The 25,658-nt window shown below is 40.8% G+C and overlaps 1 protein-coding gene across 8 annotated transcripts in view; it reads left to right on the top strand.

The window, feature by feature from the left end:
• Positions 1 to 25,658, top strand: part of CHRDL1 (chordin like 1) — a gene marked incomplete at both ends in the record, with an annotated part of 117,475 nt that overhangs the window by 79,357 nt on the left and 12,460 nt on the right. For all 8 annotated transcript variants that reach the window (XM_084258587.1, XM_084258594.1, XM_084258591.1 and 5 more), the window contains 2 exons: positions 17,341 to 17,408; positions 24,272 to 24,440. In XM_084258587.1, the coding sequence (XP_084114713.1) occupies positions 17,341 to 17,408; positions 24,272 to 24,440 (237 nt within the window). The remainder of the gene's footprint in view (positions 1 to 17,340; positions 17,409 to 24,271; positions 24,441 to 25,658) is intronic.

Here is a 25,658-nt window from a genome sequence, read left to right as displayed (position 1 = left end):
AGGAGGTATAGTTGTACAGGCCCCATAGTTCATTTGGCTGCACATGATCCATATACTGTTGCTTTGGGAAGCCATTCCCAAGACCATGCAGATACCTAGGAGCAACTTGAAATGATTCTTTTACATCTGAGACTACTGGACTTAAATTAAGCTTATTAAAAGCCTGGATAAACTTGAGTAAACCAATGGAAAAGTAACCAATGGTAGTCTCGGGTTGGTCAGAGCATGTAATTTCAACGACATGGCAACCTAGTTGGGGTGAATGGGTGGCGGCTATTTTTTTAATTAATTTATTTTTATTATTGTTATTTTTTGTATATGCTATAAAATAAACTTTCTTATATTTATTTTTGGGTGGCAACTATTTTATGATAAAAACTGGAAGGATAAGACAGTGACTGCCTAGGGAACAATTATTCATATATAGTAAGGGTTGGGAGGAGCGTTTGTTGTCTCTTTCTGGAAAATCCTTCCCCTTCAACTGTCCCCTTCAACTGTCCCTGCCAGTTCCTCAGGATCCAGCTCAAATGCAGCCTCCTCAGATTCTAATTCAGGTAGTCCTTAAGTCACATTTTGATAAATATTATTGGATTGTTGGAGAAGTCATGACATATTTTTTCTGTTTTTCAAACAAAACTCGCCATGCCTTTTCTGACAACCCAATAGCTAGAAGGCCTTTTTCTCTTCTCTACCCCCTAACACCCACTTAATTTCTCCACTTTTAAATCCTGCATATCAAGGACCAACTGAAATGGCACTTCCTCCAGGAAGCATTTTTTAATTCCTACATGCTAGAAGTAGATCTCACTCTTCTCTAGACCCTCCAGCACTTAACTTGTGCTTCTCCAGTAGCACTTATCACTTTGTCACCTTTTATTATTTCTACCCATGTCTTATCATCCTTACCAATGTGTAAGCTCCTTAGGGCAGAAACTGTATCAGGTTCATCTTTTTCTACAAAGTAGATACTCTTTGAATAAATGTACACTACCTTGTAAGCACTGTCAGTAATTTAGTCATGGTGTGAACTAGATGCTACTAAAATAGATATGATTGTTGTATTTTCTTCTCTGAATTGCTGATTGGCTATGGGAGAGGGTACTGACTGTCCATTGGTTCATGGCCAATTGGAAGTTGCCTGGTGTCATTCTTGATGGTCACATTACTTTTCTCTCTTATCCCACTTTACTATGCCGTAATTCATATTTATTTTTTGAAAAAATGACCTTACTCTGATTACCAGTATATGCTTGTCTATTTTAATATGCTCTTTGTACCAACCCTCATAAGTCAATATGGTTTACTTGCAGCTCAGTGTGATTTATGCTTCAGTAAGGCCCTGGCTCCTTCCATCCTCTTTCTCACTGTGCGTGTGTGTGTGTGTGTGTGTGTATCTATACCTAAATGCATTATTACATTTCAGTCAGGAAAAATGGGTACTTTGTTCTCACCCTTTTTTCCACCTTTGCCTCAGCTAAGTTTGAGTCTGCCCCTAAGGGAAGATAGTCCATATTTAGCAGGGGTGTACATGGGGACTGTTGCTAACATAACCACCTGTTCACTATCATGTAGCTATTAGGCTAAGATTATTTTGTTTGGGACAAAGATATGAGAAATCTAAAGTGAAGAACAATTAATAAAAGAAAGGAAATCACAAAAAGAAATGCTGCATCTATTACAACCAACGGTCAATGTAATACAAATAACATAAACTCTAAAGTTAGAAGAACATAAATTTGACATTGCCAAGCCCCCACCTACTACCTAATCACTCAGGACTGTGGTTTTCTCAGCTATAAAGTGGAGATTGTATTATCTACCACTCAGGGAAAGCTTGTAAATATGAACAGATTTTATGACATAAAAGTTAGAAGAAGGCTATTCCAGAGGTTTTGCTTAATAAGTGATGATTAGTACATTTTATGTAAGACGTATATCATATAAACTTATTTTATCATAATTAACACCATATAATATGAATATCATAATATATAATGTGCACACATTATATGATATTACAGTATATATTACCAAAAAAATTAGTATATTTGTTACCTTGGGGTTCAGTAGAATTTTCACCTCTATCTTCAGTCATCTAACCTTTTTTTTACTTTATCTCCAAAACAGAACTTTATTTCTAGTCCTTGTGGTATCAGCTCCTGGGGATTAACTATCTCTTTTGTCACAATTTAAATTTCTTTTATTATGTCCTCAGAAGCAATAGATAAAAAGTAGTTATTACTGACCATGTGTTGTCTCTTCACATCCTTGACAGTTCACTAAGCTCTTTCTTTACCATCATTTCTCCAGCCTAAATAAACCATTTTCATTTATCTATAAAGACGAAATCCTATACTTTCATAAAATCATTGCTTTTTTATCTGCCTTTATTTATATATTTCAGTTGTATGTAATGTGACTGAATCCCCTTTGAAGTTCTAATTTTTGAAGCACCTAGCTATATTTTTTCTGCTGAAAGGTTTTTACAAAGGTCTATCTTATATAAGCATATTACTCATACAGCAGGGAACCCAGACATACTTTTCCCCTATGCTAGGCCACCCTAATTGCAGGCAAAATACTAAAGAAGAAATAACCTTTTGAGTGCTGAACTTGCAAAGTGAATATAAAGGGCCCCATTGAAACCGGCTCTCTGCACTGTCACCTAACACTAATGTGTGCCTTTCTTCCTGGGTCAGACAGCAATCTTAGCTGCGGATTGAATCTCAGCCCCAGCCTCAGTTGTTTAGAAATGTCTTTGAGGCTAGGACGGTCAGGAGAGTGTTGGCAGAGTGCGTGTCATTGCTGGCACCTCAGCAAACCTCATCTGGACTGAAAGCATAGAGCAAACAGTCACTGGAACCATAAGGGAAACTTTATCAGAGAAAAAAATCTCATCAGAGATTGTACTACTGCCACATTCTGGGCAGGCAGGCCTCAAACCCAAACCCACACCCAGCTTCCCTCCACCGTTTATCATTTCTGCTTCCTGTCTCCTGTCTATCTTGCCAAAGGAAAGGGGAAGGTTATGTACTTGGACTCCAGACAAGGGAGAGGTATTTAGGGTAGGCCATTGGCTCTCCTGAGACCATGCTGAATCTGGTAGACAGTATACATACCTAGCCATTAGTACGTGCTCGGCGGGGTCTAAACTTGTGTGTGTGAGAGAGCTCTTTTGGTCCTCACAACAAAGTAACCTGGAGGTCAGATTGCCGTCGCACGTGGCCCTTAGACATGGGCATGAACGTGGTCATAGGAAACAGGAACCTGCGGATTTTTTTTTTTAAGATTTATTTGTTTTTTATACAAGCACTGGGTACAGTCAGAAGTGCAGGAGGGTGAGAGAATTCACCAGAGCCAGAGCGGGGAGCAGAACAGGCAGACTGGCGAAATACACTGCTGAGAGGAGCAGTGGGCGCGGCAGGAGAGGTCTGTGGCGCCATGTGGGACCCTCGCCGGTGGCCGGGGATCAAACCGGTGCTGCAGAGGCTGCGGGCAGCTTCGCAGCCCAGTGCTCAACCATTGCGTCACCAGGGGAAGCCCAGGAACCTGCAGATTGTAAACAATGGTAGAGGAAGGGAAACTCTGAGAAACTGTCCTGGAGAAGCTGGCTGCACGAGGGTGAAGGAGTCCATGGGGCCGCAGAGAAGCTTGGAGGTAGGTGGGTGGGTCAGAGAACAATGTTTCCGTTGTTGGCCTTTTAGTAAAATGAGTCAGGTAGGGATTTGCTACATTTGTGGTAGCAATGGAGGCTGAATTGTACCTGCAGCCACAGAATAAAGATAAGGAGTATCACTGAAGCTAATATCTGGAGGTAACTTAATCGCTCCTTACCTCGTAAAAATAAAATTTCCTCACTGTAGCCCACTTGTCTATGTGTTTTTTCCCTTAAGAATACTGTTAAGATTTAACAAAGCAAGGAAACATATGCCAAGAAAGTAGCACTATTAGTAATCCCATTTTAAACATGAAGAAGCTGAGGCAGGGAAGTAAGTGTCTTGCACAAGGATACATAGTAGTGTCAGAGTTAGAATTTGAAGTTTGTCAACCTGTTTGCAGAGTGCCAAGTTCTTACACTACCCGTTGGGAGCAATTGATAGTAGTGTGACACGAGCCACTCCAAATACATGGGAGAGAGACACATGGCACATTGGCATAGGCAGATAATATTAACAGAGTAACCACAATGCCTGTGTTTCCCCATCGAGGTCTCAAGCTACCTATTCCCAACCACCCGGACCTCTTCATCTCACCCTTCTCTCTTTCTGGGCTTAAAGAGGTTGGAATGTAAATACCTTCCTTCTTTCATTCAGTAAACATTTGTTGAGCGGCCACTAAGTACCTGGTACTGTGCTCCTGCCGGAGACACAATAGTGAAAAAATGGAAATGGAGCCTGCCCTCATGGAGTTTAGTGAGCAAGAAGGATATTTATCAAGCGACACAAGTAAATATAAAATTGCAACTGTGTCACAAGCTACAAAGGAAAGGTGTAATTTTGTAATTTTAGTAATTTTTGGGAGTTGACCTAGTCAGGGAGGTCAAGGAACATTCCTAGGACTATTTCTCCGGCCTTAATTCAATGCCATATTCCTCTTTGCTCTCTACACGCCAGGGTGAAGGAAGATTGACTCAACATTTAAGGCAATAATTGAGGGCAGTCCTGATCCCACCATGATCCCCAGTTTCTGATCCCATTGTGAAGCCGCCCCCCACCCACATTATAGGAGTCTCTAAACTGTCTTTCATGCCTTGTAAACAATAAATACTACTATAGTCTAAACTTTTCTTTTTAAGAAACTACTCAGTCATGTAGGTCAGTAGCTACCTTTTCATATCATATCACCCAATCTCAGTTCTTCTGCTTGTTTTTAAAGGTCCTCTCTAAAACATCCTGACCCTTCATTAAACTACCACCCAGCCTCGTTTCTCTGACATCAATACACACCCACCTTCTCCTCTGCTTTCTTTGACCAAATCTATGCTACGTTCCATCCCATCTTCACTCCTTTATGTGCCTCCCCTAACTCTTATTCCCCACAAACTTTATTTATTTTTTTTAATTTATTTTATTTATACAAGGGCTGGGGTACAGGCCAGATGCGCGGGAGGGTGAGAGGTTTCACCAGAGACAGAGCGGGGAACACAACAGGCAGACTGACTGAAATACACTGCTGAGGGGAGCAGCAGTCACGAGAGGAGAGGTCTGCTGCGCCATGTGGGATTCTCGCCGGCCGGTGGGGATTGAACCGGTGCTGCAGAATCTGCGGACAGCTTCACAGCGCAGCGCTCAACCACCTGTGCCACCAGGGAGGCCCCCCCACCCCACAAACTTTAAATACCTTCCCGGTTCAGTTCTAACATCCAGGATCCTTCCATCTTTCAGGAGTCCAGCTGAAGGTACATCTCTTCCAAATAGTGTTGCTTTATCTCTCCAGCTCTCCTCAGTCTCCTCCTTTAACCACTTTCAGGCCTCAGTGTAGTTTACAGAGTTCCATATTTAAAAATACTTTTTTGTGTTGTACTTTGTTTCATATGTCTGTGCTCATCAACTGGGATGTTCTCTAAGGAAAGGATGTTCTTCTTTTGTTTCCCTTAACACACAGTATTAAGTATATATTTTACGATGAATTTATTAGAAAGAAAGTTATGAAAAGCTCTTAACAGCATTCTGAGTGCTCTCCTGGCTAGAAAGGTAGGCAAAATTAGTGAACTCACAATTTACTTGATACCAGCTTATTCATCCAACACAATTCCAATGAGCCCAAGGAGAAATGACATTTCTTTTTATGAAAGTTAGATGTTTCTGCTATCTCTTTCAAGGTAACTGAAGCTGGAAACAACTGTTTAAAGACAATTTGTCAGTGTTCAAGACAACTACCATTTTACCGCAGATTTGATTTCTTTTTCCAAAAAGCAGCACAATTACATGTTAGACGCCATCTTGGCTGGAACCCAGAGATCTTGAGGGAAGTGGCGTATCAGATATTTCATCTTTTTCACCATCATAAAAATCTACCAATGTTTTCATAGAAAGCTGGAGAAAATAATAGCAACTCCAAATATAGATTGTCACATGTTAGTTGTTTTTATTTTTGCCCAATTTCCTGCAGAAACACTACCATCTCCTGGTCATAATGATAGAAAGGAAATACTGTTAATGAGAAACACTACTTCAAAAATAAAAGAAAATTAACGTAATGATTTTTGACTTAGTATGCTGTCACCTAAACTTCAAAATGTTTTGAAATGATCTTTACATAACTACACAAGAGTCTGACCACTGCTAGTAATCTCTTATCTAAAGTGAATCAGTCATTCATATTCATGAGTGTGGGACCATCTTCAGGATTTTTCTTTTCTCCTTTTCCCCCAAGTTATGTTTATTGAGGTAAAGCAGGTTTACATCTTTGTAACTGTTCCTGGAGTTGTATGTTCAACCCTCTACAAATGTGTATTTTTACATCCTGCCCACCACCAGTGTCCCAACAATCCTCCATCATGTTCCACTGGGCCCCTTCCCACCTCCACTCCCACTCTACCACCCTCCCTCTCTTGGTGCCTCACTTTTGTAGTCAGAGGTTAAGAGTTTATTATTGGTTTGGTTTTGACTGACCCTTTGTTATGTTTCTCTATATTCTACATATAGTGGGGCCATCTTTTATTTGTTTTTCTCTTCTGATTTATTTCATGAAGCATTGTCCTCTCCAGTTCCATTGACGTTGCTGCAAATGGCAGGTTTCATCCTTTTGTATAGCTGAGTAGTATTCACATTTTCCTGAACCATTCTTTTGTCCTTGGGCACTTAAGCTATTTCTATAACTTAGCTGTTATAAATAGCACTGCAGTGAATATAGGACCAAATATTTTCCCTTTTAATTAGTGTTTAAATTAGTGTTTTTTTATTCTTTGTGTGGATACCTAGAAGTTGAATTGCTGGATCATATGGTAGATTCGTTTTCAATACGAATTGAGAAACCTCCATAATATTTTCCATAGGGGCTGGATCAGTCCAGATTCTCACCTTTTTCTCCACATCTTTGCCAACCCTTGTTGTTTCTGCTCTGTTTGATATGGCCCATTCTCATGGGTGTGAGATGCTATCTTATTGTAGTTTTAATTTGCATTTTCCTGATGATAAGTAATGATAAACATCTGTCCATGTGCCTATTGGCCATGTGTATGTCTACTTTGGAGAAGTGTCTGTTTAGCTCTTCGGCCAGTTTTTTTGATTGGCTTCTTTGTTTTCTTTTTGTTGAGTTGCATGAATTCTTTATACATTTTGGATATCAGCCCCTTATCAGATGTTTTATGTGGAAATATTTTCTCCAATTCCATAGGCTGTCTTTTTGCTTTACTGATAGTTTCTTTCACTGTGAGAAAGCTTTTTAGTTTGATATAATTCCATTTGTTTATATTTACATTTGTTTCTTTTGCCACTGGAGACTACACCCCAAAATAGTTCTGAAGCCAGTGTCTTAAAGTGTTTTATCTATGTTCTTTCAATGTATTTTAAAGTTTTGGATCTTACATGATGTCTTTAATCAACTTTGAGTTAATTTTTGTGTAATTTTTGAGATGGTAATTTAGTTTCATTTTTTGCATGTAGCTGTCCAGTTTTCCAAATACCATATGTTGAAGAGACTCTCCTTTCTCCAGTCTATACTCCTGCCTATGTTGTCATAGATTAGCTGCCCATAGATGTGCAGGTTTACTTGTAGGCCCTCATTTGATTCCATTGTTCTGTGTGTCTGTTTTTGTACCAGTGCCATACTGTTTTGATTACTATAGCTTTGTAGCATAGTTTGGAGTCTGGGAGTGTGATACTGCCACTCTTCCTCTATTTTCTTTTTTGCCAGAATTGATTTGGCTATTTGGGATCTTTTCTGGTTCTATATGATTTTCACTATTGTTTTTTCTACTTCATTGAAGAATGTCATTGAAACTTTCATAGGGATTGCAAGGAATCTGTATATTGCTTTGGGTTGGATAATCATTTTAACAATGTTTGTTCTTGATATCCATGAGCAGGGAATATCTTACCATTTCCTTGTGTTGTCTTCTTTTTCTTTTACCTTTGTCTTATATTGAACAGGTCCTTCATCTCTTTTGTTTGCTCCTAGGTCTTTAATTCTTTTTGTTGCAATTGTGAATGGGGTTGTTTTTTGGATTTCTTTCTCTTCAAACTTGTTCACATATGAAACCACAACTGATTTTTGCAGATTTATTTTGTACCTTGCCACTTTACTGAATTGATTTATTATTTCAATAAAATATTTAGTGGCGTCTTTCTGGTTTTCCATGTATAGTATAATGTCATCTGCAAATAATAAAATTCTATTTCTTTACCAATTTTTATTTCTCTTATTGTACATCTTTGTTTTGCCTGATTGTTCTAGCTAGGACTGCCAATACTATGTTGAATAGTAGTAGTAAACATCCACATCCTTGTCTTTTCCACATCTTACCTGAAAAACCTTCAGTTTTTTCACCTTTGCATATGTTGGCTAAGGGGTTGATATTTCTGCCCTTTACTATGTTGAGGAATATTCCATATATTCCAGGTTATTTATTTATGTTTTGTATCTTCAGGATTTTTCATCCCTTGCCTTCTTCTCTTCTCAATATCAACTAAAAGCTTTCTTCTCCCATGGAAACATTCTAGGTTGTTTTTGTTCTCTGTCCATCCCTGTGCTTGGAATTCATCCCCATAAGCTTGCTAACTGTCCCAGGACTCCTACCCTCTGAGGACATCATGTTCCTTCTTGGCCCGTCTCTTATGTCTAGAATGTTTCTTTCTAGACAAAAAGGCCTTCAGACAGTGGATAAGATAGCATTGACTTTCATTCTGAGTTTAACAAATTAATAGTGATGATTCCTAATTGGGCATTTGGGATATCCTGTCAGGGTAAATCATGCCCCATCCTATTTGTAGAGTTGGAGGGGTTTCATGTGTAGATGAGTCTAGTTCTACAATAAAAAATAAGGAATTCCCAGTGAAGCATTTCAAAGCAATTATTTTTTCACGGGTGGTTAAAGTCACTCTTCCTTCACCCCTGTTCTTCTAACTACTTCAAGGAATGCCATGACTGCTCAGAAACACATGACTTATGCCCACTGCTTTCATTAGATAGTCTTCATGAACTCAGATCCCAACATTTATAGAAATTAATTAGATTTTTTGACTGACAATATAAGCAGTGGAAAAAGAGACATGAGAAAGAGGATTAGATGTCAGCTAGAATAATGATATTTGAATATTACCCACACTACAACTGTAAGAACTTACAAAGTCTTTCGCTCAGGCAAAGTGGACAATTGTTACAGTTATTCAGTTTATTCAAGCAAATTGCTAGAACAGCTACATCCACTTTCCCCTGGGATTTGGCTATTACAACCAGACCCATGTCCTGTATTCCCAATAAGTAGTTCAATCCTCTTTAGATGGGACCAGGAAACCAGTTGGATTTTATGAAAAGAAGGATCTTAAACTGACTAGCTTTCATTCTCAGGTTGACCAGGCTGTAAATATTGGTAGATCATTGACTTTCCCATCTCTGTCTTGCTGGCTATTTTCCCCTTATGGATTTGGTAGCCTGGGACTCTACTTCATTTGGGTGTTGGAGTTTTATTACTCCACTTCATGACTATGTAAATTATCCTCCCTTCCAATGTAGCCGATATCTGTCCTCTTACACCTCATTTTAAGATAAGAGAAAAAGAGTCTTAATGAAATTAATATAATTAAAATGTAAACCTTTTGTGTACAAAGATGAAAATAAGGAGAGGGTTACCATATTCATCAGGAAATCTAAACTACTTCAGAAGGTATGGGTTGAAGGAATCTTTACAGCCATTTTTTTTTTTTGCACATTGTAGGACCCTGGCTTTAGAAATTAAATTATTTAAAAAAAAAGATTCTTTTTTCATATGCTGGCTTAATTTTTCTCTTTTTACTCAGCTTAATTTATTTTTTCTAAATCCAGCCCCTTTCCTTTGCTAAATACCTAGCACAGTTGTGGAAGTCCTTTTAGTTGGGTTTTCACCATGTGTAAGGTACTCCTTAGGAGGAGGAAGTGGAGAGAAAGGATGGGAACATGAATAATAGTTACCACTCACATGTTCTAAGCTCTTCGTGTATACTCATTCTGTATAATAATTCACTCCATGGTCTCCATACTATGGGGTGGGTATTGGCTCCATTTTAGCAATCAGGAAACTTAGGCACAGAGAGATTTATTCACTTACCCAGAGTCATGCAGATAAGACAGGGTATAGCTAGGATTTGGACCTAGGCAGTCTGAACATGGGCTGTTCTCCTAGCCATTGTACTATACTGCCGCTCAGTTTGGGGATATGAAACCACTTTTGGGGCTCTGTTAACTCTGATGGTACTGAGAGAAAGACTTTATGATGACTATGCTCCCAGGGGCCATATATGGTTAACATTGCCAACGGATTCATTGGGATGCCAACACCCAATTTCTTTTTTTTTTTTTTTAAGATTTATTTATTTATTTATACAAGCACTGGGTACAGTCAGAAGCCCAGGAGGGTGAGAGAATTCACCAGAGCCAGAGCGGGAACAGAACAGGCAGACCAACGAAATACACTGCTGAGGGGAGCAGCAGGTGGCAGGAGAGGTCTGTGTTCCATGTGGGACCCTCACCCGGCGGCTGGCGCCCGGGGATCGAACCGGCGCTGTAGAGGCTGCGGGCAGCCTCGCAACCCAGCACCCAACTGCTGCGCCACCGGGGAGGCCCCAATTTCTAACCATAAGCTTGAATCTATTTAACCACGTCTCTGTTGAAAGAACAGAGTGGGGGTCAAGTCACCATCCAGCTAATATGTTCTTTGTTCCTTCTTTCCTGGTCACCCCTGCAAACACATGCACTCTCGTAATGCACTGTTCACAAAGCATGTATTTATGATTTTTCTGGACAAACGCTTTTGTAGTCCTCTTCAGATTGGACTTGCTACTGTTGACCAGAGCTGCCCCTAGTCTGTGTTGTAGTATTTCTCCATCAGATATTTTGTTATGCTAAGTGCTTATATTGATAATCTAAACAATAACATACTTTGACAATAAAGTATTTTCTTAAAAAATGTCTACTTTACAAGACACCGGAGGACTTCCTGCAGCATCAGGTTTAGGGGAAGCACAAATGTCTATCAATGGAGAATCCTTATTCTAGCATTCTTTTTAAAAAAAAAAAATTACTGAAGTAACATTGGTTTATAACATTATATAATGTATAGCATTATCCTCAGACATATGTGTATACTACATTATGATCACTACCAAGTCTGGTTTCCATGCAGTGTTGTTGAAGAGTCTCTTAAACTTCAGCATGCTTGCTTCCTTGCAACAGAGTTTTTAGAATCTGATGTTTGACAGAGGCCCCCAAGGTCAACTGCTTTTACTCCTTCTTTCTTCTCCAGCTTGGGTCCAGATAAATGACTATAATAAAGTGGCCCACCATGGCACCTGGTACATGGTAGATGGTGATTTCACCATCAGTTTCTTCCTCTCTGCCCTCTCCCACTTTCCCTCAAAAGCCCTTTACTATTAGCCCTGATTCTACTGATTTCAGCTTGTTCCTCTGAAATACAGAGATCACTTTCCTTGTCACAGAGAACACCTCCCCCCTGTTTGGGGGATTCACTTAATTTATATTTGCCTTATGATTAGAGCAACTATATAATTTATCATCTAAACTGAGACACTTGAAAGCAAAAGGGGCAATCATAGTAATTATGGCTACCAGAAGTAAAAAAAAGCATGAAACTGGGTTGTCTCCGATAAATCAGGACCTATGGGTGCTCTATTTATGATATCTTGTGTGGTTCAGAAGTGACCACACGCTGGCGTAGTTTTGCTATCTGAGGATTATCTTCGTGGGTATCTTATAATCTCATTGTACACTTAGTCCTTTTGAGAAGACAGGGTTTACTTCTGTGACCTGTTCAAGCCAACCAGAGATTAATGGAAGCAATGAGACTTATAAACAGTCTGAATTTTAGCTTAGCCCTTGACCATTTTTCAAATACTTGTTCTCCATTTCTCCCATTACCAGAAAGCCAAGCCATTCCAACTCCATAGGGTACCACTCAGAGTATAATTGAGGTTTGAATAAACAACACATGTGGCTTTTAAGGTTAAATGAATATTGTTTGACATATACTATACTAGGGTTGTTTTTCATTTTGGTTTTAAAAATTGGTTAAAATTACATCTTGTTGCTTCTTGGAATTAACTAGAATCCATCTGTCTCTTTTAGAATCACTGTTTTGTTTTGCTCTTTCAAAAAGTCTTGGCTGAAAAAAGAAACTCTCTTTCAGATAATTTGTCCAGTGAATCAGGAAAACACAAGCAAAGAAACAGGTTTTTTAGGGTATCAGTGACTATATTTTTTCCTTTTATGTATTTTTGTCTCCTGGCTGAAATCTAAGTTAGGATATATAACATACAACATCTAAGATTGTAAATGGAGAAGTCTATTTTCAGCTTCTAGTCAGACTCTGCCTCAGTCTAGACAACATCTATAGGCATACAAAATGTGAATATCTAAAAAGATAACTTCAGTTAATTATTGTTTACATTAAATAGATGAGAATGTTGAAACCTTTAAAACCTACTTAAATATTCAGGCTTAGCAAATGCTACTTTGAACTCAAAGCAACAGAAATGCTGTAGTTCTTATTTGAGAATATATGAACACATACATATATGCATATGCATATTTATATATGTGTATGTTCAGAAGTAATGGTTTTAGGTTTTTTACAAGATTTATTTATTGATGCTTACAAGAGCTGGGGTATAGGCCAGAAGTGTGTGGGGTGAGAGGATTCACCAGAGACAGAGCGGGGAACAGACCAGGCAGATTGATCGAAGTACACTGCTGAGGGGAGTAGTGGACGAGTCAAGAGAGGTCTGCCGCGCCATGTGGGTTGCTCCCTGGCCGGCTGGGGATCGAACTCGTGCTGCAGTGGCTGCGGACAGCTTCATAGGTTGTGCCTTAACACCTTGTGCCACCAGAGAGGCCTCCAGTGGTTTTAGTTTTTAATGAAATGAAACATTGCAAGTTTAAATACATAGGCTGTTTGCAAACACTGAAGGGTTCAAACACAGGTTGTGATACATGCATCTGAACAGGTATTATAAGGAATTGTCTGCTCCCATGTTTGATCCCCACTTGCCTCATTGTTTTGCCATCTTACCTCTCGGCTCATTTACCAGGGACTATGTACTTCCATATTGCTTTGTGATTCTGATTGGATGGTGTGTATTTAAGGACACTCTTTCAAAGCCCTGTTAAGACTCTGGGGTCTAAATGCAATAAAGTGAACTTCTCAGATGGCCATACTGAATAAGCACTCCGTGTCCATGCCAATTCTTAAATCTACATTTAAGTAGGGCATTTGGTGAAGAGAGCTAGTCTTCTAGCTATTTCTTTGGCAATTTGTTCTTTTTTGGCTACTTACATTAGGCTTGAAAGCCCTAGCGTATTGCTTTTACATCTCATTTTGCTATTCACTGATGAATCTTTTCTGCTTTCAAATTTTCTTTCCCGTCCTACTTTTCCATTTGCCTTGGTATAGTTTAGACCCACCACTGCCAGCTAAAGAACAACAAGTAAATACAAGTTCATTGTCATTCGGTCACTATCAAGGGCAATGCTTTTCCTCAGCTCTCTAGATTTGCAAAACTGGAGTCAATGTACATTGCTTTCTCCTTTGCCTTACTCCTCCATTGCCAGCTCTTAAACAGGGTCATCATTTCCTTTTAATTTGCAGTAGTCTTATTTGTCCCTTCTTCATTATTTTATAAATCCTCATGGCCCATCACATATTACTACAGGAGCCTTCTGGTTGGCTTTCCAGATTCCAGTTGCTCTCCATCTAGTCCACACTCCATTGGCAGAATAAACTTCCACAAATACTGTTTTTACCAGAGGAACCGTTACATAAAAATTGGTAACAGGAGGGCCTCCCTGGTGGCGTGAGGGGTGAAGCACAGCCCTATGAAGCGATCTGCAGCCTCTGCAGCATGAGTTCGATCCCCAGCCGGCCAGGGAAGTACCCACATGGGGCAGCAGACCTCTCCTGTCTCACCCGCTGCTCCCCTCAGCAGTGTATTTTAGTCAATCCGCCTGTTCTGTTCCCCACTCTGTCTCTGGTGAATCCTCTCACCACCCACATCTCTGGCCTGTACCCCAGCTCTTGTATGCATAAATAAATAAATCTTTAAAAAAAATTGGTAACAGGAATTAATTGCTTTTGAAGTCCATTGTTCACCTATTTTTGAAGTCCACACAACAATTATTTACCACCCTTATTTACCGCAACAACCTGTTCCCCTCACCTTCCTCCCTCTTTCCCTGCCTAGTCCTCCCTTTCCCTCTCTGTCTCTCCACCACCCAGTCTCTTATTTCACACCTGAAGTGTCTACATTGTTTGCTTTCTCTAGTATGCGACTTGCTATCCAAAGGCCTTGTCCCTGCGATTGAGGTACCCTCTGCCCACAGAACTGTCTATTTTATGCTCTGTCCTACCTGCTTCAAGAAATGTGACAGTTCTTTTGGAAACCTCTCCAGATTATACCAAACTGTTCATTCCAACTATTCAGTGTCTCCTAAGCACATCTATTCCAGTTTTCATTTCCAGTTATTACTGTGGGGCGGGGCAGGGGGGTGCGGCACACACATGTTCAAGTGTATGCTTGCTTAGGCTGTTTACTATATTGATTTCCTGTCACCTCTAACAGTCATATGTCTTGAGGGCAAAGGCTCAGTCTTATTTCTCTCCTCTTCACTCATGAAGTGTTGAATGCATATTAAGTGACTTTGGCATGACAGTCTAGACATAAATAAAGGTGAAAACCATCTTCAGTCTCATAAAGTTAGTTTCCCCATAATCTGCATGTAGTCTTTTTTTTTTTTTTACCATCTTTGCTCATTGAATAACATCAAAGAGGCAAGTATACTACTGGCCAAGCACTGAATTACATATTTTGGACTGTAGTTCAATCCAGTACATACACTGAGCACCTGGTATATAGCCAGCAATATATGAAGTGCCCCTGCTCAGTTATTCTCAAACACCTGCACAAATCAGAAATCCCAGGAGTGCTTGTCAAATTCTAGATCACTGACCCCCACTCCAGAGATTCTGACTTAGTAGATCAGGGTGGGGTTTCAAATTTTGCACTTCTGACAAGATCCCCAATAATATTTAAACTGCTGCTCCAGAGACCATACTTTGAGAGCCAGTGATCTAGACAATATGGGCCACAGGGAGGTCTAAGACATGCTTTCTGGCTTCAAGGGATTTACAGTCTCTTCAGGGGAAACAGCGCAGATTCAGGAAACATTTAATAGCAGGGAATATTGTACAGTGCTTTAACATTCATTCATTCATTCAACAGATATTGAATGAGTGCTAACTATGTTCTTGGCACTGTTTTTCTAAGTTTTGGGATTACATTAGTGAACATGATAGACAAAAATTCTTGTTCTCATAGGTGAATATTAGTGGAAGAAGATGGGCATTAAACAAAATAAAATTATAAAATGTAAGATAGTGTTAAGTGCTAACAATAAAAAATAAAGGACAGATAAGACATATTGGAGCAGGGTTTGTATTTTTAGCTAAGTGGTCAGAGGACGCCTCCCAATTTCACCATTTGACAAGTACATTTTAAATGATGACTGTGTGTCAGACGCCGTGATGGATGATGGTGATGCAGCCACGAATAACACAAATAATACAGCCTGACCTTATAGAGTGGATGCACTTATTTGGGAGTCAGGAAATCTGGGATTTGGGGTGATAACGCTCATCAACTCATTATGTGACTTTGAGTGGCTGTGCCCCCTGTCTTAGCCTTGCTTTCTCCCATCTTAAAAGGAGCAATTGAAAAAGTTATGCTTACAGTCCTACACATCTCTAAGATTACAGGATGCTAAGGCCTTTGGGCAATTGAAAAAATGTAAGAGTGCCTGAGGGACACTTTGTGTAGGACGAAAAACTTGAATGATTTTTAAAGGTTTGGGGAGCTAAGGGGTGCAGGAGATGGGGAGGTAACTTCCAAAGAATAACATGAGCCAAAACACGAAAGCAAGAACAGCAAGAAGGTCAAAGGGTCCCCATTGTAGTAGCTAATTGGGGAGGAGATAGATGCTCAGCAAAGATGAGATATGGACTCATTGTAGAGAGTCTTCCATGGGAACTCACAGAGGGTTTTGATCAGGGAATGACAGTTATACAAAGGAGTGTTTCAGGAAGAAGAACCCAGCAACCAGTTAAATCCTCAAAATGCATAGCTGTCCCCATGTTTCATAATGGTTGAAACATGAAGGGTTAAATCTGTCCTTTGTTACATGTCACTACCTCATTATAATATTGCTATCAACTCATTTTGAGGCATTTTTCAAGCCTGAAAAGCCAACAACAATTTTCCCTAACAATACCACCACATACTTGAATGAGTAACATTACTATTTAGACTTGGGTGATGGAGAATAAAAAATGTTCAGTGCTTAGACTTTTTTGTATTCCTTGTTAAACCATGAATTGGCATTACATTTATCCTCAGCCAGACACACACACACACACACACACACACACACACACACACACACCCTCTAAGGCCAAGCTCTCCCTATCAGCATGCTTGGTCATTCAAGGTAATAATATTCTTGGAAATTATCCTCTTGTTTTTTGTCTTTACATATCTGTTCTTTATTTGTTGTTCTCAAGGCTGAAAGTAGAACCTTCCTCCTACAAGCGGTTTCTCTGAAAGACACCAGTGACAGGGTTTGCTGTCCAAAGAGTGAGATACATGGAGAGAAAGGTGTCTCAGGAAAAATAAAGGAAAACATCTTAATGTTAGTTATGTAAAGGTTCTGACCATTAGCAAATTTTACCTTAACTTTCAGATCAGTTCATAGCTTCCAAGAGAGCTAATGGTGAATTTAACAAACCATGACAGATCAAATCTTCAAAACTCTCATTTTTTAAGGGTAGTTTAAACACAAGTTGAATATGACCTGCAAAATTGTTAACTGTCACTGGACTCAAATAAGAAAAGTGACAATGATGGCTATATTAAGATGGTAATTGATTTTTTCCCCAAGTCTGGAAGATGTTGCTGTCTGGTCTCTTAGAAAGTGGTGACTTTCTTCAGAGCTGTTTTGAAAAATGAGCCACACCCAGGCGCAACCACTCAGACATCTTCAGAACTTGGGAATCATAGAACCAAAGATATGCTGGTCACCAGGGTGATATTTCTCCCTTCTGTCTATGTATGATTTTTTTTATTTCTTTTTCATAAACAGGGGATGGAGAATTGTCGTGGGAACATTCTGATGGGGATATCTTCCGGCAGCCTGCCAACAGAGAAGCAGTAAGTGTGAATAGCTCAAATAATTCAACACTCCACATGCCACAGCATCAGGCCAAACTTTCCTCTCCCCATGGCACTGTCCCAGCAAATCCATAAAAGGGCTCATTTCTAACACCACTTTTCTTCCCTTTCCTCAGAAATTTGATTGGCATCATCACCAACCTATAACCATGGGTAATTGGTAACCAGTGCTGGACAAGGACATGAAGAAGTCCTAGCCCCAGCCCATAGGAATCCTTCATGTAGATCAGAAATTCGTAGCCTTTCAGGGTTACTTGCCAAATTTTGTCTTCCATAAGGAAGGGATATCACTGCCCTTGTCCTCCACCAGGGATTGTAAGGACTTTCTGTGGGATTGTAAGGTAGGCCAGCTCATCCTTTTGGAAGAGGTACGAAGAAATAGAATATGCTGTGCAAAGTAAGTCAGAAAGAGAAAGACAAATACCAGACGACTTCACTCATATGTAGACTATACAGAAACACAGGAACAGGCAAAACTTAAGGAGCACAGACCCTAGGAATCTGACTGCAGAGTGGAGGTTACCTAAGGGGAAGCTGGATATGGGGAATAAAGTGGAAGAGAGGGCCCAAATGGACTCTGGCGGGGGGATAATGAGTGTTTTGGAGGTGGGTGTGGTGTGGTAACTTAAATCTGAAGAGGTGTGATCCTGAACTCCGACAACATATTCATTGTAAACAATCAACATTATCTTAATAAACATAATTAAAAAGGAGATGAAGGTAGGAGACTGCAACACCTCAGTGCTTCATCAGGGTGGATGCTAATCTAAGCATAAACCTTCCATATAGGCCTCTCTTGACATATAGCATCTCCTGTTCCTTTGTATTCTGCAGTAAAAAAAAAATAGAGCCTCTCTCTGAAAACTCCATGTCTGAGTAGAGCAACACTTCAAACTTCTTAAAGTCTAAAATGGTGATGTTCTAGTTCAAAGACTCTGTCATATTAAAGGGCTTACAAAAGCGTAGAATGTACACAAAGGCATTCATTGCATGTAAATGGTTATTCATTGTACCTTGGTACAGAAAAGTGTATTCAATGTGGCAGTGTTCTCCTAAGACTCAACAAATGAAGACAACCTAAATCGCTAATTAATCAGGGCATGGGTACACATGCCCAATTTATGGAATGCTGCAGCTGTTAGACAATGCAGTACACAAAGAAAATGCAGTAAAGGTGGAGACATCTCTAAGACATATTATGTAAACCAAGCAAGGTGCAAGATACGTTATACTCTCATATCCATGTGCAAACTGTGTGTGTGCATGCATGTAACACATAAGAAAAGACTGGAAAGGTCACATGCCAGCATGTTAAAAGGGGTCATCTTAGAGGGGTAACATGGGCCAGAAGAAAAGTAGACTTTGATTTTATATTTTATGTCTTCTGTATCTTTGGATCTGTTTCCATGAGCATGAGTTAGCTTTGTAATAAGCAACATTTAAAAAAAAATTTATTTACGCATATAAGAACTGGGGTACAGGCCAGAGGTGCAGGGGGTAAGAGGATTCACCAGAGAGAGTGGGGAGCAGAACAGGTAGATCTACTGAAATACACTGCTGAGGGGAGCAACAGGCGAGACAGGAGAGGTCTGCTGCGCCATGTGGGTAGCTCCCTGGACAGGATTGAACTTGTGCTGCACTGGCTGTGGATTGCTTCATAGTGCTGCATCTCAACCCCTTGCGCCACCAGGGAGGCCCTTAAGTAACATTTAGATAATTTTCTAAAACCAAAGGAATTTGTTCTCAGTGACCAATGGGTGTAAGGCAGGAGTGTAGGTGGGGCAGGCCTGAGATCAGAGGAGGTGTGAGGAAGGGGTTGATAGGGGACCTGATCAAATGACTAACACTGGGCTCCCCTGTCATTACACGTGCCCCTTCTGACTTGCATGTCCTGGCTTGCCCACACCCACAGCAGTGAGAGAAATGACTTCTATTTGTTTTATTCTCTAGGCAAATCATTTTCTAGACATTCCTGTGTCTGAATAGGTGTAGAAGGACTGTGGACTGGACTGGAAAACAATACTCAAATATCAGAAAAGCAGCAATCCTGCAGGAGAGGGCAGGCAGTTTGCAGGTTAACATAGACCCTGAGGAAAGATTTCCTCCGCCTAGCTGATCTGCTTTAGAGTGAGATTCCACCCAGATCCTGATAGGAGAGGTTGTCAGTCTCTGTGTTCTATGTTGTGAATTTCCTCTTTTGCTCAGCCCTGGCCTTTTTTTTTTTATTGTTGTAAGAATTTGAGAGCACCTACATTAGTGATTGATGACCAGATGCCATTCTAAACCAGATCTATATCTCTGTCACCTTATGCTGGGTGCCTTACTTAAGTTGGGTTCCTCAGGCCCCAACCCTTCATCCTGTGGCTATCTCAGCAATCTCACCGGTCAGGCCACTAACTAGCCTTTCTTCTTTATTTTGTCTTACATTGTCCTCCAACTCCATCCCTTGTCTTTTAGCCTCATTGTTCTTCCTAAACTGGTAGTGATAGGACTGGACTTAATCTGGTACTTCATGTAGCAAAAGAGGTCAGGTACAGAAGCATTATTGATTTTCAAAGGAGTTTGAAAACTTATCTTTAGGAACAAACATTTGGGCCTAGTAGACCAAAATGTCCAGATGGTTCCACTTTATTATATTTTCCTTTGTTCTTAAAGGGGTAGATATTGTGGGATATGATTTGAATAATATGTAGCATCTGTAGTAATAGAAAAGTATGTGCTTGGCACATAGTAGGCACCCAATAAATACATGTTGAATGAATGGGTGTAGAAAGTGGAGTAAACTTGTGTGCGTTGGGGAGTTTTCTTTAACATGGATGCACAGGAAGTTGTCTCAAGTCAGAGAGAAATTCCTCACACTTGTTCTCTTTTCTTGATGAGGCAAACATGAGAAGGCAGGAAAATCCCGCTGGCTCTCCTTTGCAGAACCCAGTTTTTCTGCATGGGAGAAGAAACAACAGCCCTAAAACACATTTCCTACTCAGCAGACCGTCCCTTTATAGACTGTTCCTATTTACAGGAACAATCAAAACCTCAGTTCAACAGAAACACAGCTGATGGGTTTATTTTGCCAAGTCAGCTGAAAACCATCATTGACCAAGTTTTATGAAGTGCACAGGAAGGAGAAACAGTGGTTCCAATATGACTCCTTTGTAAAAACGTGAAGCAATTCCTGTTTGATTTCCACATCATAATTTCACATGAACTGATGCTAGTACCATGGCGCGGGGGTGGGGAGGGAGACGTGCACCCAGGGAGGGAAGCCAAAACATGAAAGTAAGCATCATTTTGTTTTGGACAGCAGCCAAACTCTGATTTTGTCCCCGATTGATTTCTCAGAGATTTACCTTTAGAAAAGTGAAAGAATTGGGAATAAAAACAATTTGAAACAGATAAAAATCCACGTGGCATTCATATTGTCAGAACAATGGTTTGGGAAGAAAACTGGACTGTGTCTCCTAGACACTGATAGTCTCAGGTTACCAGGGACCAGGATAGAATGTTCTCGTAGCTATGTGGACTAGAACACATAATGCAAAGTTTTTTAAATTAAACTTTTATTTTGCACTAACCATGGATTCACTTGCAATTGTAACAGAGAACGCCACAAAGGTGCTCTGAAGACCCTTATCTAGACTTTGATGTTTTCCTGTCTCCATCAGTAAAAAATGCTGACATCTTAGACCCTAGAAGAAGTAAGGGAAAAAAAAAAAACTCCTGGGGCACTTCTACAATGGTGGGGAATGTCCACCCCTAAGAAAAAACCTTCTAAGAGCCTCCCCCCAAAGCCTGAGATATTTGTCAATTCTTTCACATCAGTAAATCAAATATACCAAAAATACTGAGTAGGATAAAACAGAGCAGAGCTTTATGGTCATTTCTACCTAACTAGTTTTGGCCTGCTCTCTCAGGCAGCTTATTCACAGTTGGTTTTGAAGATAAACTCCAGTTTGACTTCAGACTCCAAGGCTTTAATGCCTTTTCCTTTTTGCTATAAGTTACAAGGTCAAAACTGCCTCTTTCATGTGTTTAGAGGAGCGACTCCAAAAGAGCCATCACTCTTAAGTCAAAATCACCCCCCCTACTCCCACCATCCCTACTTCCCCACCACTGTTCCCCCACCTCTGCTCCAATCAGAAGATCCTTTTTATCTGTGATTATCCACCTTGGCATCCAATTCGAGTCCCCTGGGGAAGAGAGAAAAATCCTGATGTGCAAACCTTACCCCAGACCAATTCCACTAGAGTTCCGGGGGTGGGGTGGGGGTGAGCCAGACAGGGATCGATATTTCTTACCGTTCCCCAGGTGATTCTGTGCACAGCGGAGGGGAGACAAGTGGTGTGAGTGAGCATAGGGGATTTCTCTATCCAAAGGAACTGCTTAGAAGCAGCTTTTGCCACATGTTTGTGGACCATTGAGCTTTACCAAACGATCTCTCCTACTTTCTCCTCTTCTTCCTTTTTCCTCTTCCTGTTCAGCTTCCTCCCTCCTTCCCCCCACTCCTGTACTCCTGTTGTCTCCAAAAAATTCAACCTTCATTGCTACCCTGAATAAAACCCCACTCCTCCCTGACCTTAGTTTCTGACTGTAAAACAAGACTTAGAGGTTCTGGGGGACTGACTGATCAAAATCTCTGGAGTGTTTTATTTTTGTCTTGAATCTTGTTCTACCCTTATTAGATGTCCAGGGTTCTGACGCCCTGGTACCAAAAGAACAGCTTTCCATTTTGTGCTTGCCCTATGTATCAGAGGACTTTTTGTTCTAGAAGCTTATCCTAGATCAGAGACCTTCCCTTTCAAGTTCTAGCCCCGTCAAAAGTCCTCTTCTAGCACCATGAGGATGCTAAACTCTTCCTCTGTGTTCCTTTGGCAAAACTTTGCCAAACTTCAGAAAGGACAGAACAATCTGTAATGGCCTTTGTGGAATGTGAGTGATTGTGGCAGAAAAAGACACATGAGCCATTGTAGGAATGAAAAATATTTGCACTGAGAATCCCATCCATGGGCATGATAGTAATTTTTTTTTAATTTTTTTTTCTTTTATAGAGGCATGTTTTATTTATTTACCTGTTTGTTCGTTTTTTGTTTATACATGCACTGGGCACAGTCAGAAGCGTGGGAGGGTGAGAGAATTCACCAGAGCCAGAGCGGGCAGCAGAGCAGGCAGAAGGACCGAAGTACACTGCCGAGGGGAGCAGCGGGCGGCAGGAGAGGTCTGCGCACCATGTGGGACCCTCCTCTGTGGCCGGGGAGCAGCCGGGAATCGTACCGGCGCTGCAGAGGCTGCGGGCAGCTTCGCAACCCAGCGCTCAACCGCTGCGCCACCGGGGAGGCCCCCATGATAGTAAATTGATGGAAATTTTTATTTTTATAATGCATCATAATGGGCTCTCCTTAGATATAGGGGAATAATGTTCTTTTAGTCTAGCTCCTGTTTGCCCTTCATTTCTCTTGCTGACACCCCCCCCCAATAATTCGTAAAGGTAAATTTGCAACACATGTGGCTATGGAACATAACTGTAATAAACACTTTACGGGATGGTAAGAGTCAGAACTGCGTAGTACCTTTGCAAGGTTTCCTGCTATTTCTATCACTGAATGTAAGGATCATCCTTTAAATTTGCTGTGAAAGATTTTTAATGTGTCCCCCTCCCTTTACCCCTAACAGTTGCCCCTAAAGCATGGCATTAACTTTAAATCTTCAGGTTCTAGTCTTCATTCTTTCCATCTTCTTCCACCCCAGTATGTCTCAGCTCCTGGGAGAGGGATGGCAGCAGATAGCAAACTCATCATGTGTCTTGAACCCTTGGTGAAAGAGTGGCCGACCATTAGATTACTTGTACTACAGGACTGTAAGCTGGCATTGGGGTCACTGCTCTCATTCACTCATTCAGTGGTATTTGATGAGCACCTTCTAGATGTTACACTGTCCTAGGTGCTGCAGTTACAGCAATGAACAAAACAAATCCTCGCCTCTGTGGAGCTGACATTCTGCTACTGTCATGAATGGCCTATTCTTTTATCTCCGAATGTCTAAGGTACCTGCCCTACTGTATGATTTCATGCCTTTGCTTGTTTTTAAAGTCTCCTACATCTTCTCTAGACTATACTTGACTTCAGTCTCTTCCTCTTATCCAGTCAACCCTGTACAGTATCGGTGTTCAATGCTTTGAAACACAGTTTTGATTATTTCCCTACTTTAAAAAATAACCCTCAAAGGTTTCCATATCCTTACCTCTGTTGCCTCCCAAATAAAGTCGTCACCCTTTAGCCTGTCATTTAAAGTCCTCTCCATGATCCGGCGAAAACCCATTTTTGGAATGCTAGCCCTCAACTGTTCCCTTTTATGGACTCTGTTCTCTGGTACACCTTCTCAACTTGGAAATCTCTTCCTGGAATATTCGTCACCAACTCTGCCTGTAAAAAGCTACCCACCCTTCACGGCCCAGGATACAAACCCTCCCAGCTAGCGGCTTTTTCCCATCCTAATTTGCACTGCATTTTATACTTCTGTTGCCTCTCTCACATTCTGCTTTGTGTTACAGGCTTCTAACTTAATTCTTAAGCCCGGATGTGAGATTCTTGGGAGTGGGAAGGACACTCAATGCTTTGGGGCTGTTTTCTCTCAGGAGTTTGTGAAGCTAGTCCAATCTTCTACAAGAAGAGAGAAATCTCAGCACGTTGCCAGTGCTGCTTCCATTTTCTAGTCTTATTTCTTTGGGGTTCAGATCATCATTTCTTTGGGGTTTAGAAATCATCAAATGACTTCGAATATATGTAAGTCCATCTCTGCCTTCCCATTAGTGGATCTGGGAGACTGAATCTGTCCTTTTTATTTCACAGAGACATTCTTACCACCGCTCTCATTATGATCCTCCACCGAACCGACAGGCTGCAGGTCTGCCCCGCTTTCCTGGGGCCAGAAGCCACCGGGGAGCTCTCATGGATTCCCAGCAAGCATCGGGAACCATCGTGCAGATTGTCATTAATAACAAACATAAGCACGGCCAAGGTAAGGGGCATGCTCCTTACACACCACATACACGTCAGGCTCAGCAGCCCTGGTCTTTGGAGGGCTGCAGCTGGGGAAGGGCCCTTTCTCTCGGGCATAGTATCCATTCACATGTGGCCCTCTCACCAGCAGACCTACACAGTGTATGTAGACAACTGACTCCAGGGGACTCTTCGGATTTCCCTAAATATAGCCAAGAGCAGAGTTTCTATTTCAGGTGTACCTGCCCGTTCCTTGTTTAGTACTAATGGCAAGAAAGTAGTGATCCCTACCTACGACAGCCCCCAGCATTTTCTCAGTTGCCCCTAGCAGTTGAAGATCCTTTGGGAAGTTCCTTGGGTCTTTAACTGAATAAGAGGTGTTTTTTGTTCCCAATAGGGCACCCAATATTCAAAGGTACTCAGTGTCAAACACTTCTAAAGCTCTTATCCATACTTAAAAATGGTCGCTCTCATACCTCAGCACATCCAGATTGTCCAGGAGCTTTTGTTAGAGACACACATTGGAGCTCCACACTCAAGATTCTACTTTGTCTGAGGATATTGTCCTTAGAAATGAGTAATCCAGTGAGAAATCCAAAACTTCCTGGCTGAGCACCAGGAGGCCTGATCAGGTTAACACCCGACATGCAGCCCACTCAGCCGACCAGCTGGCTGCAGCAGGCACCCACACACCTCCAGGACCCCGTTCCTTCCTGCACAGAGCTTTCTGGCCTCCACACCCCCACCCCCCAGTAGCAGGGAGGGGGAGGAGAAATTCAATCAAACAATTGACTGCTTCTTACTTTTTTAGGCATCGTGTCAACCAGCTCTTCGGAGCAAAATCTCAGCTGGTTCCTTTTTATGAAACCACAAACATGTTTTGTTTCCTTTAAAGGAAAAACAAATCAAAGGCAGTTCTCTGAATGGGTTAAAAGTAATAAATTATTATACCAAATCATTGAATAACATGGGTGAAAAACAATCCGTTACAAAAACTCCTACTATAAATCTCAACAAAGCTAGTCAAGCCAAAGCAAGATGATCACATCTGTTACTAGTTAGATGTAAATTTCAGATTACAGATAAAAAAAATTAAATTGCTTTTGAAACTAACAGGCTTAACAGAACAACATTCAAAATAAAACTCTTAATAAAAAATGGCAATGTATTAGAAGAATTGGAAATATTTACTATTGATCTGGGTTTGATTTGAAATTTATTATTTTTAGATTCCAAG

Source organism: Talpa europaea, assembly GCF_964194135.1.
Source record: "Talpa europaea genome assembly, chromosome: X".
Lineage (NCBI taxonomy): Eukaryota > Metazoa > Chordata > Mammalia > Eulipotyphla > Talpidae > Talpa > Talpa europaea.
The sequence above is the reverse complement of the archived record's forward strand: the minus strand, read 5'-3'. Positions and strand labels throughout refer to the sequence as shown.